Genomic DNA, 18,854 nt, shown 5'->3' with positions numbered 1-18,854 from the left:
AACAAACGAGTTTTTACTTTCGCCGAATTGATAAGGCTTCGAAATAAATGAAATAAAAAAGAAGAACAAAAAAGAAATAAATAAGATAAAAGAACAAAATAAATGTCTGACAACGAAACGGAAGTTGTTCGTGACACGACCGGACCGTCGATTTCGTAAGAGAGGCCATGAAACGATGACGCGACATGTAAACTGGCCATAACGCGATACGTACGAATATGATGTCAATTAAATATGTTGATTGGGCCGTTTTGATAGTTGTCCTTAATTAACAGTAAAACGGGATCTACTTTAATGAACGAATCGCGCAGCACATTAGTCGTGCGCTTGTGCACGAATGCGGCATTATGTTGCGCCGAGTTTACAACTTACTGCGCCGACAAACATCGTTAAACCATTAAAACGGACGCCATACGTCCGAGTAATCGACGCGCTCGCTATCGCGGCTACCGCTTATTATTGTCGCGGGAGTAAAAATTATAATAATCGGCGCGGAGTTGTTTCAGCGCCACCGACGCGATTCGCGAATAATACGATCCCCGGAATAGACCCAGCCGCTCGAATCCGAAGCTTTAAATCGAGTTTAACACTAGAACTGCCACAACAGTCGGAACGACCGGTTTTTCAATTTCATTTTAAATTTCTTACTTGATGTTATTTTCTTCTTCCGCAACGACGCGATGACTAAAGGTGCAGTATAATGAATTTTATTTTTGTTTCATTTATTCAGAATCAAAATAATTTTGTATCGTATCTACCTGTACCAAAAAATAACCACTCATTTTGACTGGTACTACCCAAAGTGGAAAAGTATTCTATAATCTGTTTACCGAACCCCCCCCGAAATCGTTTATTAGATATTTAGATAGATTTATCGATGTTCTGTTACGAACTCTAATCGCGCGCAACGTCTTATGTAGCGCCACAACGTAAACATAAACATAGCCGCGATGTAACGTATAACGTATAGTAGTTCTCACGCGACAAGAAGACACCTTTGTGTTTACATTCCCCCTCTTACCAGCTGCCCACTGTCCACTAGCTGCGGCAATGGGCAGCTGGAGGGTGAATGTAAACACAAAGGTGCCTTCATGTCGCATGAGGACTATATGTATGTAGTCATCGATGTTGTTTCACACGGTCATTTCGTATACCATAGTCGTTGGAATATGACCTAATTCAATTTTTATGCATATAACGATGTTATACAAGCCTTAAAAAGTGGCAAAACGATTGTAAATCTCTGAATTGCTGCAAAAAGTGAAGAATATACTAATGAAATGCTCTGATATCGAGGATGATGAATTGTGCAAGCATGGAGAAAGTGAATCGGAAGAAAATAAAATTGAACTTTAGAATGATAGTAATGATAATATAATGATAATGTGATTATAACAAAGAAAATGTCCGAGAGTCCTTGGAAAGTGAAAATTATAAATTATTTTGAATTTACGTACAAGAAGACATGCTGTTTGTGTGCTTTTAAGTTCTGGAGATAAAGATGAAAGTATGCAAGACCATCAAAATGCAATTGGGAAACCAGTTGGGAAGAAATAAAAGAAGGGTCTACTACTAGAAGATAACCACTACACATAGTATTTTCAAAATCATATTCGGCCTCACGGGATATGCTAGAAGCTAATATTATGAACGAATATCATGAACAAATATTATATATTATAACTAAATATAACAAACCATAACTAACAATAACAGACTATAACTGACTGTAACTAACTATAACAGACTACAACTAGCTATAACTGACTATAAATAATTATATATATAACTTACCATAACTATATCTAATAACTATCTGATAACTATATCTAACTATAATTGACAATAATTAACTATGAATAGCTATAACTAAGTGTTATTAACTATATCAAACTATAACCAACTATAAACTAACTATAACTAACTGTAACTAAATATAACTAACTGTAACTAACTATAACTAACCATAACTAACTATACGTAATTATAACAGACTATAATTAACTATAACTAACTATAACGAACTATAACTAAATTTTCAGCTATGACGAAATATTATATTACGAAGTAAGTTTATTACTAATTGACAGAAGCTTCTCGAGTTATTATTATTACAATTATATTATTTTAGTTGTTACAGTTGTCATTACATAATAATTATAATTCCATAACATGGAATTCCTTTCCTAAAATAATAATGAATTAATAAATATCAAAATATTCTACTGTTACGTATTTTTTAAAGAACCGTATCTTTGACTGGTTCTGATAGAAATAGTTTTGTCTTAACTGTTGGTGGTTCTAATGTTAATTGAAAAAGCGTTGATGTTTCGTTCGCCGGGAAAAAAAGCGCCGAAGCTGCGGAATTGCGTGCGGAGCCGGCGCGAAGTCTCGCGAATTAACAGCGTTCGGTTCGGTTCGGTTCGAAAACGCATTAGCCGCGAACTTGAAAGCGGAATCGAAACGTCGCCTGGGAATCGCAATAACCATCACCGGGAGGTGTGATACGAGATGCAAATTACTCGTAACGACGCGACGACGACGCGGCGGCGATGCGAACGCATCCCCAGCGGCCGTGGCTCGATCCGCGATTATTCCACAAAAATTATTAATCGCCGATAAACGGTATCGACGAGCCCGTCGGTATTATGTATTTTTAGAAGCTCTCCTTCCACCCGCGGTTCTCTCTTTATTCTCGTCCTTTTTTTCTTTTTTTTTCTTTTGTCCATTAACACGATGCAAATGCGTCGACAGCGTCGGAGGAAACGGAGCGCGCATGCGTCCGAACGCTTCGCCGGACGCGCTAATGAGACGAAAATGGTTTTTGCATTCGCTCGGAAATTATAACTTGCAGATTCCTCGTCCAGCCACTATCTAATGAGATCGGCCCCGAAACAAGCCAGGACGTGTGTCGCCGAAAAGATCGCCACCTTCGTGCGATCGTCGCACAGTCGTCAGTTTCCATAGAAAAAAGCGAAAAAAAACATATAATAACTAAAATTATATATTTAAATGCAATGTTTTAATTGTTTACGAACAAAATTTTGAAAAATACAATTTTGGTTTTCTACAAACCATGGATTATTTCTTTGAGAAATATATAGTTTCAATTTCTTGATTGTTCTTTTCTATAAAAAATAATTTATAATTATTCTCATTAGTTTCAATGATGTGCGAACACTTGAAATATTGACTCAACCCGACTCAACCTATTCAAGACATATCGTGTAACTCGGTAGCCCATAGGTATCACGGTACGCTTCGTGGCACGTGCCATTTTGGAATTATTATTAGATGATTTCTCCATTAGCTTGTTGTTAATGCAAGGCATCGCTCTTGAAAATATGATCAAAACGAACACTGAAGTCCACCGAAAAAATGAAATGAAAATTCAACATATTCAATTGAACATAACTTAAAAAATGTGAGAGATTAAAAAGGGCCCTGTGACATAATTTAAGTACATACTAAGTACATTAAATTCTATAAAAATGATTTATTTTCAACGAAAATTGCTACTTTAAAGCTATGTAGCCGGATACAAGATGAACAAATAGTGAAAAAGGTCATAGTAAATAATAAGCCATATGTTTAATTGACTACTAGTGAATAAATTATGCATTTTTTAAAACTGACTTTTTTCGCAATGTTTTCGCCAAAAATAGCATAGCTATATTTTTGTTATTATATTTTTATAGGAAAGCTCCGCTGTTCGTGTGTTAAATAAATCGATGGTCTGGAAAATTGCTATAAACGAACGTTCGCTGTACATATAGCTATACTGTAAATACATCATATCCTCTTATAAAATATGATAAAAATGTCGTCAAAGCGTAGCTGTAAATCCTCTAAATATCATGCTACGTGTTGCAGTTTTAAATAAATATATTCACAAAATTCATTTGATGTTCTTTACGCGAAATACAAACTCGTGGTCGTCAACACATGTATGACGCTGCTAGCGAACTTTCTATTTATGGAATAAGAGATATGATATTTTCGTTATTCTTTTATTTTGTTTAATATAACCTTGCTTAATGTAAAGTTTTCGACAAATATATTGTGAATTATGCCCGAAGACAAACCAAACTCCGCTGCTCTATTCGATTTTTGTAAATACAGTAAATTCTCTCTAATCGATGCTCTGACTGTACACAAAAATGGACAATTTGCGAAGAAGAGATACGATTGTTCGAGCCTTGCGACTCGTTTTAATAGTTACCGATCCTCATCAACTATAAAAACGTGCCGCCAGGCTTTTGAATAATCGTATCTTCTTTTCTCAAATTGTTCATTTTTGTGTACAATCTGGGCGTCAATTAAGGAGAATTTACTGTAGTCCCATCTTCTATGAACCATTGCGCATTTCTCTCATAAATACGTTCGCATTTCTGGCAAATGATTAAAGAAAACACACGAAACGCGAACCCACCAGCAAAAGTTTAAATACATCGATTGGGCAGTTACATTTTCAAAGTTTACCTCGAGAGTTTACTGGAGAGTTAATTAATTTCGCTGTTCTCGCGGGCGAGAGAGGGAAATACAGATTGAGAAGCTCGCGGACGAGAGGGGAAATATTTTCGCCGGCATTAGAGGTCGTTATCGAAACGCTCGAATCTCCGGAAGGAGATTCTTGCCGGGAACAGGGTGGAAGGGTGTCGGAGAGTGTCGAAGGATATCGAAGGGTGTCGGATGGTGTCGGATGGTGGTGGAAAGTGGGACGCGCTGGATTCCTATCAGCCGTGCGATTCCCAGCCGATGAATAGCGGAGACACTTTCGATATTTGGTCCCAGTGATACACGAACACCGAGCTCTCTCGCTCGTGCATCCCGGTTAACGATTATCGTATATTTTTCGTCGTCCCGGTGCCGCCTCCATTCCTCTGTCTCACGTTAACGTCGCGCATCCCGCGGGAACAATTTTTTCCGCGTTCCCGACACCGTCGAACCCCTCGCCGTCCCTTTACCCACCCTCGTTTCCCACCGAAGAATCATTACGACTGTTCGGTCAATGGAACATCGATTTACTGCAGTATATGCATATGCATATACGTGTACTAATACGTGTACTAACACGTGTACATACGTGCGTGTGTTCGGTGGAACCATAGACGGCCGCGTTCGAAACGAGATTTTACGGCGCGTACATGATTTTATGCATTAACGCTCGTGTCCGTGCGGGTCGGCTGTGCGACACGATCGGTTTCGAACGAGACGCTCGATTTCCTTGACACCTGTCGCGTTCCAAGCTTCGTCCGTCGGGATTGGACTGCTGACCTTGATGCATTCGCTGCCGGCCATAACATACGCATAACGTACACTGGATTCCGTGTCGTTTCGTATGCCGTTTCGACTACTCTTAAATACCACCGTTACGTTCATTATCGGTCCTTATATGGCGTAACGTTTCCCATACATTCTAGCGAGAGATACTTGTTGATGTTAATCAGCATCTTTGAGTTTGCTAGGCCTCCCGGTCTTATAACTATGTAGATGGCAGTAAATTCTCCTAGAAGGTAATCGGCGGACAATCGGACATGATTCTTCGAGCCTCGTGACTCGTTTTTATAGTTGCCGACACCTTGCGACATCGAGGGAGAGAGAGAGAGAGAGAGAGAGAGAGAGAGAGAGAGAGAGAGAGAGAGAGAGAGAGAGAGTGAGAGAGAGAGAACGACACCCGAGGCAGTCAGCAAAAGAGGCAGCAGCCAGCTTGTCAGTGACATAATTTTTTTATTTCTAATTTTTTTCCATGATTCAAAGGCAATTCGGAGGCCACATGACACGATTCGAAGGCAATTCAGAGGCCACATGCTACGATTCGAAGACAATTCGAAGGCCACACGATACGATTCGGAGGTAATTCGGAGGCCACATGCCACAATTCGAAGGCGATTCGGAGACAATTCGGAAGCAATTCGGAGGCCATATAACACGATTCGACGGCAATTCGAAGGCCATATGCCACGATTCGAAGACAATTCGGAGGCTACATACCACGATTCGAAAGCGATTCGAAGACAATTTGGAAACAATTCGGAGGCCATGTGCCACGATTCAAAGGCAATTCGGAGGCTACATGCCACGATTCAAAGGCAATTCGGAGGCTACATACCACGATTCGAAAGCGATTCGGAGACAATTTGGAGACAATTCGGTGGCCATGTGCCACGATTCAAAGGCAATTCGGAGGCCACATGCCACGATTCAAAGGCAATTCGGAGGCCACATGATACGATTCGAAGATTCGGAGGTTACATGACATAATTGCAGGCAATTCGAAGGCCACATGCTACGATTCGACGATCAGGTACCAAGTTCCTACCACGTACCTTGTAGTTACGCGGTTTTTCTTACTGACCCAAACAGACCCTTTTGTGTCGTATTCCTGGAATTCGAATCAAAGAAACCATGTCACGTGCCGTATCACACGCTTGACCGACTCCGTCGAACTGTAGCGTCGATGTATAAATTACATAGGTGTAGGACTAGCACAGGGAAATTCACAGCAACTCGAAAGTTGGCATTCTAAGGAGGATTTACTGTACTTGCGTTCATTGAGAATTGGCATAAAATGTAAACAGAACGTTTACGTGATCGGTGTTGCGGCTGCAGGCGAGACGACAATACATCTTTTGCAACGTAACTCGAATCTAACTTTAAGCTTGTTTTTAAAAAAAAGTCTTCTGCAATTTTGTTTCAGATTATTTATTTTGCATTGATTTTGAATAGTAATACCTTGCCTGCTGGAAACGCTGTCAAATTGTTTCTCGAACCAGCTATTTTGCCGAACAAGATAAGAACTTCTTTGAGCACGATATGAAGTTGCCTGCAAAATGTAATCGGACAAAATGGAGAACATATTATTGATTAAAGGTTTTGTTTCCTTGGAAAATTTGTCTTTCATTTACGGAGGAAAAGAAACGCGGTGACTTATTGGCCAGCCCTATATAATAGATATCCATAATAAATAACTAGATCGATATAACATTGAGATCACGTAAAAAAATAATTCAGCAGATTTTGTTTATAAGCACGCATAACTGAAAACAACATAAATGACTTGTTGTTTTTACAAAGTTACATGATACCAGCTTGAATGCTCGATACGTTCGTTGTCCATATCGAGATAATTATATCGGTACAAATCGTTGCAGAGGACACTTCCGAACGAGGATAAGCCGTGCACGAGATTACGTGAATCCGATAGAAGTGTTTATTGGGATACGTTCGAAATACGCTTAATAGAAATCCCGGCGATCAATTAGATAACGCAGATATGATTGTCGACGAGAGGCGGATTAAAGCGCGAGGAGCAGATTTTCATACATAGAAATTACGCCCTTTTAAACGGCGCAGACGTTATGAATTATTAATAACACGGACCGCTTTCGCAATTCAATAAATATCAGTTCGCGGACCATTAATATTTATCCGACATAGGTTTTACACGCGCGATCCGTGCTGACGAATAAACACAGGCCAATTAACAATTATCCAGTTGATTTACTAGGGTTGCGGAGTTTTCGCTCGGAACAAACTCGGCGAGACGCCTCGCCGCTCCGCGCCGTCCTGCCCGAGGAGAAGGATAATTGGATTTTGTATGATCTGGCGTATTATGTTATCAACGCGACGGGGGCCGTGATTCCGCTCGCATTTCTCGCTATATAAGCGATTCCATAAACTCCTGAATTATATACAATGATCCGATTCGATAAGACGAATCTGAGTTGAGTAGACGGTATGGAGGTTGATCGAACAGAAGGTTCGAAGACTTGTTCTCGAATGTGTGAAAAACGAAACCACACTACACCGATATAAGGTGGGAAGTAGTAATGGTCGATTCATTAAAAAGAAATCGATCCATTGAAAATTTGATGAAAAAAGTCGATCGGAATACTATTCACTATATCGTCGGCATGGTTTATTGCTTTATCATCGAACCCGATCTCGTAAATCGGACCTAAAACGCAATGCTTCAATTCTTATGGCACTTCGAAACCGATTTACAAAATCAAGTTGTTCGATAAAAAAGTAATTCAATATTAAGTGTATAATGTTTATAACATTATCGAGATACCAATAGTACCCGTGTTGAGATACTGCATGTAAATTGTTAAATTAGATTGGTATATTTATTTATTTAGGACTGGAAAAAATGAAGAATTAATAATAATTGAACGGTATATTAGTCATCATTTATTAACCAATCCTGTAATAGTTAATGGTATATGGCGACCTTTATTCGATTCGTAATTTAAAAAATCGAATATCCGAGAATCAATTCAAAAAATCGAAAATCGCGCCGAAAAAAATGGATTTCTTCAGAAAATCGAGTCAGAATCGTTCATCCCCAATGTAAAGTAATTTATCTGGCGCCAGATACTTGAGAAGTGGTAAAACGAATAGGCTATCGCCGGATCCACTATAACAGTACAACTGGTAGGATTATTCGGGTTGCTAAAAACGACACGCAAAACTGACACACAAATCCCTGCTACAAAGTGAAGCTGCTCGAAGCTGTGAATTCGAACACAGGCTATTTAAAAATGCACAATATTAACTAGGTCACGCGAATGTTTGAAAATGTTTAAAGAAAAACTGTACGAAACTTACAGAACCTTCTAGAAATTCTAAAATCCTCATAAAATGGTATCGCTAACGACCGGAGCTGTCGATGCGACGTTAAAGAACGAAAGAGGATCCGAAATAGGACGCGATCAACGTTAGAGAATCTGTTAAGCACTCAAATAAGGACGGAGGACAGAGGAAGAGAGGGAGCACTTTCGTGATTTTAAAATCGCATTAACGTGGATTCATTTTCCATGAAAGGCTCGCAACTCGTTAGTTCTGTAAGGAGGGGTTTTTGCAGGAAGCGCAGCCTACGTTCGGAAAGATATAACCTTAAAAATTACTGCGCCGTCGAACCGAGAGAGGAAATACGAAATAACTGGAAAAAGGTATCTTCGTATTTTCGTGTGGGGATTACGAGAGGAAAATGGTAGCGCGAGTATTTGCCTTAAATATTGCTCTTTGATTTTCGAAGTTAGGAGAAAATCTTTGCTTCGGGATTTCAAGGTTTTATTTTAGCAACTACGAAACGCCGGTGCAAGGATTTTGGAGGATTTTTGGAGGTTCTTTGGTAACGTATAGCGGATATCCTCGATGTGGTTGGCGATGCGACACTCGAAGATTTAGTGACGCGCTATCCTGTAAAAAAAACGCCGAGAATTCGTTAACATCGGATACGTATAACTTTCGAACCAATGAGTTCCGCGCATTGAAACTTGCATTTTCGGCGTCCTCTCGTCAACATCTACGGGGACATGTTCTAAAAAGTCGACAAATGTTGGTCCCCTAAGGAAAAGTATAGCCGTCTTTGGTACATCGGGCGTCAATGTTAAAAAGCGTGCAACGAATTCAAAGACCCGAAATGCTCAAGAGTTCGGGACCACAACGGGTTACAATTCTTGAAGGCTCAGTAAGTTCAGAAGATCACCTTACCAAGATGCTGACAGAATAACGGTCCATCGTCCTTTCCCCGCCTTTCTCGAGCCTTGCGGTTGAGCGATACTTAGGCAACCTAGTCTTTTAATTACCGATGAAAGTATAGTAACGGCGGTAAAAAAGGCGTATAGTCGGATTTATTCCGTCGTCCCCAAAAACGTTTACGAAGCAGTTAACGTCATGGATAAAGATACTGATCTCACGAGAATCTATTCGCGTGTGTATCGGTGTTAATTCTCGGCGATTCATTATTCGGACGTTCTATAAAAGTACGGCTACCGATCGAGAATATATAACAGGGCATGGTTAACTCGATTGTATCACTGTCATATAATCGAACAATATATCACGTCGTATACGAGACGGACATATATCGTCTGCGCCGTTATTTCTGACCTCGCGAAACCAACATCGTCAGTTCGTTTCTTTCCTATTCCCGTATAATTCCGCGAGCGAATTTATTCATTTCGATCCAACGTCATATTACCGCTTGTACGAACGAATGGGAAGCATTATTTCTGTCCTTTGGTTCGTGCACATGGTTGATGGATTTTAAGGAAATTTGAAACGACAGCAGAACTGTTAGCGACGATTGCATTCGTGCTAAAACTCTAAGATATTACAACGATAAGCTTTGCAAGGGATGTAACAGTACAAAGATTACAATAATTAATTTAGTTTTTAAATATGTTAAACAAAAATCGTGTTATCCAGTGCTACAGAAGTACAGCGTCGTACAAAGCTTTTCAGAATTTTCTTATCGGGTTAGAGCGAAACAGTGTTACAGCTTGCAGTGCTATACGAGGGTTCCCGAAATTTATCCTATTGTGGTAGAGCGAAACCGTGTTATAGCATGCCGTGTTGTAAGAGAGCTAGCTGTACTTATTTTTGTTAAAATAAATAAAATAAATTTGCTGAATGCGTGGCTCTTTTTGCATTTCAGAGGCAATACGTACGAGGATTTCAACAAATTGTTCAATGAAAAATTCTCCAACGACATTAAGAATATAATTTTCGAGTATGTAAATCGGATGAGCGCATAAATATTGTGATTCCGCGTGACCGGTCAAAGCGATAATTAAAAAGGGAAGGGAAAGTGGAAAGTTTAATACAGGCGGGACCGCGTGACGTGCATGGGCCACCAGATATCGAAACGTTCCGCTGGAAATTAGTGGCGAATATTCATACCGTTTCGCTGACGCGCTTTTAAACAGCTGCAGCATTTTCGCTTCGGTAATAACGATAATCGAAATAAAATATTCGTGCGGCGGGACGATTGTCGCGTCTTCGGGGACGGGCATTGACGACTCGTTCACCATTCGGACCGCGATAGTTGGTTTTCGAACATCCGTTAATCGACAGAATTGATAATAATTGGCGGTGAAAATTTCCACGATCACTTAATCGACCACGATTCCCGTGGTGCTCGCCATTCCGCGGAACTGCTCCATTATTTCACTCGTATTCGATCCTGTGACTCGATCTTGATTAACGTGGCACGTAACTATGCTATGCGAAGAAACGTCGCTTAGAGCGTCGCTGCGAATTTTTCGGTTTTGTGACAAAATTAAAAGAAAAAAAAATGCAAGCGGATAGGATTTCGTTTTCAGTGGCAAAAGAAAATTCTTTCTGGATCAGTCATAAATGAAGATTGTTTAGGAGCAAGGAAATCTTCGTGTTTTCGAACTCACTGAAAAATCATTCAAACGGGGTAGTGGAACTGGTTACTGTGGGGTGACCAATTGCTGCGCCTTTGGTTCGTTTTCGGGCATGATTCATTTTATATTGTTCGTATAACAGAATTTGCTTTTACATTCTTTTAGCCCTTTGTTTTGTCTCGTTTTCAATAATAGAATTTAATTTTACATTCTTTTACCCTTTTGTTTCGTTTAGTTTTTAATAAAAGGTTTAATTTCTACATACTTTCATTCCTTTATTTTCCTTAGTTTTCAATAACAGAATTTAATTTTACATTCTTTTATACCTTTATTTTGTATATCTTCTTAACAAAAAAATTGCATCATGTCTTATTCGATAAATATAATGTCAATTATGTCCGAAAATAAACTAAAAATAATTGGTCAAGCCGCAGTAATCGGCTCGACTATCCTACTTCTTCCACGTATTGCGTATAGGTATCACGTATATTGTATAAGTTGGTACAAAGCTAAGCAAAAGTAACAGTCCTGAAATTTTAAACTCTTTCTAAGAACATATCTCCAGCGTTAATCGTGACGTTGTATAAAAATTACGGAACGGTGTCGAAAATCGAATGGAATTTCATCAGTAATAACTTATAACGGTTTGAAGAATCGATGAATTCGGGGTACCAAAATCTGGCCATTCGAGGGTCGCATCCCCTTCGATCACAAGGACATTTCTTCGGCGACGCTGAAGGCCTCTTATCGTCAGTGATTACGACATTTTAACGCGGATTTCCTCGCCCCCCTACTTATCTGCACGCAGTTCTCGTTTCCTTTGGCCTTCTGCTCGCTGCCTCGACCGCCCTCATGCTTGTAACCGGATTCCATCCGTTTCTGGAAATGTCGTCGTCAACCCCTTTGCAACCCTGTCGAACCCGAACTCTACCTCCTCCACTCTCTCCGGCCGTCTCTTCTTTTTTCGCTGCTTTAAGTTTGAATTCGATTTGCATGTGAAAGAATGCCATTCAAGCTCGACGGTCTTCTTTCAGCGTTTCGCGGGGCGGGATGAGAGAGGGGGAGGAGGGAGAGGGAGTCCGTCCGTTTTTCCTTGGAGCGGTTCTCTCGGCCCTGGTCCACTCGAGAGGCCGCCGGGGTCGGTCTGTGTCATGCAAATTTTATTATTGTGACCGCTGCCGGATTCGACTGACGCTTTCGTTCTTTCAATATCGCTCTTTTGCACGATTACGGGAGCCGTTGACGCAGCACTCGAGTCGCCCTCGATGGTCCTCCGGCAGACGTTGCCTCGATGGATCGTTGATAAACACTTTCTTCGGCCCGACCCGAAAGAATCTCCTCTATTCTCACTCATTTAGGCTCTCGGGACCTATTAGAGAAACACGGTGACTCTGATCACCGTTCGCATGCTAATTCTCCCATAATAGAGAAATTCTCGACTTGAACTCGAAATCGAAAATATAGTTCCTCTGGTCTATAGTATTCTCATTTTATGTAACCTGGTGCATTTTATGCACGTGAAATTGAATGTTCTGACTCGTACAGCAGTTACGCTTTTAACAGTTTTTTAAATATCGAACTCTGCTGCAAAAGTAATTTCGGTCTTTTCGTAAGCTATTTATTTGGAAGACCGAAACACATTTGATAATGTTAAAGTTAATTTGAAGCATGACATATGACAATTTTTAGTGGATTTAAGACTTGCTCGATCGTCCGTTATCGTTTCGACGAGCTTCGAATGAAAGCTGTACTATCTGTTCCGATATAACGAAAGTCGCGCCACGATAGCTTCGTGCACGATCGAAATCGAGTTCTTTCTGTTTCGTGAAGTAACTAAAAATATTATAGTCGAGATTATTAGTAGAGTTTCAGTAATTATGCTTCTGTTTGCAGTACCTCCAAACATAATAGACTACCAGACCTCGTCGGACGTCGTCGTGCAAGAAGGTGCCAACGTCACTTTGACGTGCAAGGCGAATGGAAGTCCCAAACCGAAAATTAGCTGGAAGAAGGACGATGCCTCGAAGATCACTATCAACAAGACATTATCGGGTAAGTCACCGTTTACCTACGCGTTAAACTATGTAGGGTAGTGGAGCAGATCAGAGTTGGGCGTTATACGAATTGTTTCGAATAAATATTTATCGAAGATAATTATCCGAATGAATTCGTTTCAGTCGAATTTTTTATTCGAACAATTCGGAAAATTCTTTATTCGAATAAGTCGGAAAATTCTTTTATTTGAATAATTCGATAAAGTAATATGAAATAAATAAATCGATAAACTATGAAGAAACACTTTATATTCTATCATTTTTATTCAAATTAATTATTTTCCGTATGAATTCCGGCACGAATAAATTCTTATTTGAATAATATCTAATTCGAATCAATTTTTATCTAGATCGATTTTTATTCGACAATGTGAAATGCAATTTTATTCGTTAGATTTTACGTTTTACCTGTCCTTTGAATAAAATTTTATTTATTTCTCGAATAAGACGTATTTAATTTTCACAAGCTTCGTTAGAGTTTATGGAAGAGCTAATGTATCTAGATGGTGTACTTGAAAAATGTCTTGAGAAAGTGAATAAACAAAATTATAAATGATCTTACATCTGATTTATGGTCAATTAAATTAAAAATCGATAAACAGGAAAATTGCCATAAACGTACGAATAATCCCCGTTCCTTATAAAAATCGATTTCGAACATACCTATGGATCTAATAATTCAGAAAAAGTAGAAAAATAAGAGGGAACGACAGTTATGCTTACTAATGATTCACGAAAATAATCGATATCTCAGATTTCCGGTCAGTGGGGGCAGCGAGTTCGGTTCAACTTGCCGGCGATAAATTGTCTGTAAAACGAGAACCACGTGTCGCAGAGCCAGCGAATTGCGTGTCGTTATTAAAATTCAATGTTATCATTGGCGCGTTCCCGGTGTTGTGTTCACGAAGGAATTCTTGGCCGGCAAACGGCCGGCGGACCGATGTCCGACGGGTTTTAATTACACAGCGGGGCGTAACACGGCGCTCGCGAATTAAATGACAGCCGGTGCCCTTTCCTCGGCCGTGGGAGTTCGTGCCGGGTCAACCGTGGACATTCTTAAAATACGAGTGACGTCGATACGTGACCGGATTCCGATAGATTCGGGATGCACAACACGCGCGGCAATTAAAAATAATGACACTCGTCTAGCGGCCATCCTAACATCAAACGCACGGCCTATGAAAACTGTGTTACTGCCGTCAAAAGGGAGCACCGCTGGGAAAAGAAACACAGAATCCTCGTCCACGACCGACGACCGAGAGCCAACGGTGCGTTTAGCAGGGGAGGTAAAAAGCAACAGTAGGGTAGATGTACCGGTTCTGGCCATTTGTACCACCACAAAGTATTTCGTGGAATTGTGCAATAAGAATAAACGTAAAGGTCGCGCGTCAAGTAGAATAGTTACATTTACTAACTAACCGATACGTATATAACCTAAATATAACCTCAAAAAGAAAAGAAATTTTTAGGGGAAAAGAAAATGAAGAAAATGCAATGCAAATAAAATTAATACCAGAAAGGGTAAAATAAGAGAGCATAGAAAAAATGAAGAAAACCGAATTAGAAGCAAAAAGGTGGAAATTGGAAGAAAAGCAAAATGCGAAGGATAAAAGAAAAATGAAAGAACAACGAGAGAAAAATTTGTTACAATAAGTAAAATAGAGCTACTTTTACGTTGAGATGTTACATTATTACATGTTGTATCTCAGCAAGATTTTCAAATACTACAAAGTAAAATATAGAAATGCGAAATTTTTTAAAAGTTATACTGCATTTTAATCGCGGACATCATTCTGTGTAACAGATTTATGATGCGTGTGATATGAAAATGAGATGACCAGAAATGGTACTAAACATGTCTAGAATTGATGTACAAATGGCCAGAAACTGTGAAAAATGTGTATGTTACTATTTTCGTACTGTAATAATTCTTGAATCATTTCGTTACCCTACTGTAATGTATAGATATCAATACCAAATCTATTAAAACTTGTACACATCTTACGCGATACAGTCGTAATTTTATAATGAATAAACTCACTTTGTATTTCTGGATTACACAGGGGTGTGATCTGTCCCAGTTGGGACAGGGTGTCCCAAAATTATTGCACAAGCGAGAAATAAGGGATTTCTGAGGTCATTTGAAGTAACTTTTTCCTTGGCGAAAATGCAATCCGCGGCTTCGTTTCCGAGTTATTAACGAAAAACAGTGACCAATGAGAGGCGAGCTCAGCTGCCGCGAGGTGGCCGAGCCAACGGCGCCAGCGGTCGAGCGGTCGAATCCCAGCTCAGCTGGCGCGAGACGGTCGAGCCAGCGGCGCCAGCGGTCGAGGCGGTCGAATCCCAGCTCAGCTGGCGCGAGACGGTCGAGTCAATCAGCGGAACTGGGTTTTGTCCGCTCGTTGGCTTGGCCGTATCGCGCCAACCGAGCGCGGTTGGTCACTGTTTTTCGCTAATAACTAGTAAACGAAGCCGCGGATTACATTTTCGCTAAGGAAAAAGTTACTTCAAATGACCTCAGGTACCCCTCATTTTACAGAAATAGGGACACCCTGTAAAATTTCACTGTTATTATAACATGTACGTGTTTACACTGTGGCTGCTTGAGCAGAAAGAACAACATTAATATAAAAGATTATTGTTTCGCCTAATTACAACTAGGTGACGCGATTAGTATATCTAGGAACTATCTAAATTTCAATAAATACAGAATACTAATAAGAATACTTTCGTTGAATTTCCTATAAATCCTTATCGTAGCCATAACCGGTACGTCTACCCTAGCAAAGGATGCCTTCCCTCATTAACGCGACACGCATCCAGAGGCCAGGAACGCATAGATTCGCTGTCGTCAATAGCGACCAGATACGAGTCTCGTAATTACATGTGTCGTCGTTAGAATATCAAGCGGCAAATTTTTTTGCGGCCGGTTGCGAAATATTTACGGTTTTTCGGAATCAACAACGCGGAAACCGAGGCAGTCGAACAATCAAAGATCTGCTCGTGGTTTGCGCGCGAGGGATTTTCCAAATTGCGTTGGAACCGTGAAATGTTTTTGCGAGCCGGTGCCGCGGATATGCGAAACAATTTCGAAACCAGGGCAGGCAATACGCAATTAAGAAACTCGTCGAATTATGAACGACATTGTGTGCCGAGTGGTCAAAATAACGAGGTCGAGTGTTTGCGGTCCTACAAAACCATCTTTTTAAGAAATTACTCGACGAATTACTTCGACTGGTTTTCGAGGTTGTCGCTGTTGCAGCCTGGAAAACAATCACCGGGAGATTCCTTCTTCTCGCGAAACAGGGCGGTCGACCGCAGCTACACTTTTTTTCGCTTCTCAAATTTCGCAAATTCAAACGACAGTCCTAAACAGACTGCGAATCTTGTTGCGCACGGCACAAAATTAAAACGCCGGAATTCGGGAGGAGACGACACGCGATTTATTTGATTTGGACTCCACAGTCCTTTGATTTACAAGCTTTTGGAGCACGGCTCCGTTCGGCGTATGCAGTGTAGCACGGCTACGACAGAAGTATAACAATTGAAGCACGGCTTCGTATAGGCGCAAGGGGCGCTAAATTAAACTTGTCTGTAAGCGATAACGATACTTGGAGAATCTCCCCGTTATCACATTTGCGGCAGTATATATAGACACCTGGCCGATGCTCAAGGTGACGCATCGTCAGGTGTCGAAAGCCGGTCATTGCCTCCTAAGGCAAAAACGCTGCATGTATACATTAGGCCGAGGCGAGCGTTTGACGGTCGGGCCAACGCACGTCGATCGTGTTATTGTCTTGCCGCCTCGCCGTTTATTCGACAAAAACGGCGAGACGGCGTACATCGAAAGTCGAGCGTGCGTTGACCCGCGGTCCGCGATTCGGCCGAAACAAATCTCTTTGTGCAAAATAAAAAATATCATCATTAATTGCAACGAACATAAGTGAAACAGAAATTTTTTTCTTTCATTAATATTTTCAGTGAGTTCAATAAATTTTACACATCAAAATTTTTTACATACTTTTGTTATCTTTAATTTCATCTTCCTATTTGTGTCATAAATGCATAAAATTCGCAGGCTAGCCATAAAGATCCGTAGGTCTAGTTATATTCTACAGTCCCGGGACAAAATGAGAAGACAATCTATTAATTTGACAACTTTTATTTATCACGTTTGCTAGCTAGCAGCGTCATACATGTGCGATGACCACGATTTTCTGATACGTAGCATGATACGTAGGGGATTTATAGTTTCTCTTCGACCACATTTTTATTGTATTTTAGAAGAGGATACGATCTGTTTAACCCTCGCATAACGATTCTCAGGCTTTATTCATCAATTTTTCCATGAATGTAACAGTTTTTATTGGTGTTCAATACTTTGTAAAGCCGCCCTATATTTTTTATAACGGCGATCTTTCGCCTCGGCAAAGATCTGTACTGTTTTTAAAACATGTTTTTTGTCATAATTTCTGCCATTCTTGCTTGATTGATTTTTCTTTCCTTCGAACTAGAGCAAACAATAAAAGGAAGTTTTCTTCCATATTCTGTTTTAAAATACATGCAAAAAGAATGATAATACATGGTTGGACTGCACGCCGACAAGATTCGTTGTAATGAAACAAATTTACGTATCTTCGAATGACAGCGAATATCTGGAAAATGACGAAAAGTATCAACCATGTTTCACGCTATATAAAAAAATACAGTCGAATATCATTTTTATTTCTACGGTTTACTCGAGTCTCCCGCCTTAATTTAAATCTAGTGAAACACTGTGAGGTTTTCCATAGCCTGAAAGAAGCAGTAGTAAATGTAGCTGGTTCGCGGAAGCTGCAGAAATGATACGCATGTTATATTTATAGAATTTAGAACGTAATTGAAAATGTTGCTTTTCTTTTCAGTGCTGGAATGGAAAGGCGAGTCGCTGGAAATTACACGCATCTCCAGACTCGATATGGGTGTTTATTTGTGCATCGCATCCAACGGTGTGCCTCCATCTGTGAGCAAGCAGATCAAAGTCTCCGTTGACTGTGAGTACCTTTTTAACTGCTATCAAAGCGCCGCTGAAACCCTTTTCACAAGACAGCCAACGGGTCGAGTAACCCAGAAGCCTTTAAAAATTATTCTGCCGCCGCATAACACCTGGGAATCTTGAACCTTTAACGAGACTCTCACTATTTTATTGCTACAATACCAATATCATCTTGCCGTGACGGAAAGGTATCGCTAAACACGACGAAAAATATTTCGAAGATTATTTCGGAGATTAATTCGTGATACAAAAGCATTAGGACACTTGCAGGGAATGAAATAAATTTGAGAAACCGATAGGAAATCGTTTGAATTTCTTCAATTTATTTCGGAGCCAATTGTATTAAACTTTGGTAAAAGTCGTTTGGTAAAAGAAAATTAATTTTTCTTTTCGTTTTTTAATTACTTCTCGGGCTAATTAAAAAAATTTAAATCCGTTTCATTAATATTTCGATTATTTCTGATTTCCTTTCGCTCTATGCATTCAACAAAATGCAATAAATGCGATAATGTTGGGGTATTACTTGGAATAATAAAATGTAAAATATACTCCCGTTTTTTTTCATATTTTTTATTCGACCCTATTATCTATTCACTGGTAGAG

The 18,854-nt window shown here is 39.9% G+C and overlaps 1 protein-coding gene across 1 annotated transcript in view; it reads left to right on the top strand.

Annotated features, from left to right (window-relative positions):
- LOC117222361 (lachesin) overlaps positions 1-18,854 on the top strand; it is a 492,917-nt gene that overhangs the window by 283,092 nt on the left and 190,971 nt on the right. The window contains exons 4-5 of the mRNA XM_076523268.1: positions 13,056-13,214; positions 18,121-18,249. Coding sequence (XP_076379383.1) covers positions 13,056-13,214; positions 18,121-18,249 — 288 coding nt within the window. The remainder of the gene's footprint in view (positions 1-13,055; positions 13,215-18,120; positions 18,250-18,854) is intronic.

This window comes from Megalopta genalis, chromosome 6 (genome assembly GCF_051020955.1).
Source record: "Megalopta genalis isolate 19385.01 chromosome 6, iyMegGena1_principal, whole genome shotgun sequence".
NCBI lineage: Eukaryota > Metazoa > Arthropoda > Insecta > Hymenoptera > Halictidae > Megalopta > Megalopta genalis.
Note: the sequence above shows the minus strand (reverse complement) of the source record. Positions and strands in the feature narration are given on the sequence as shown.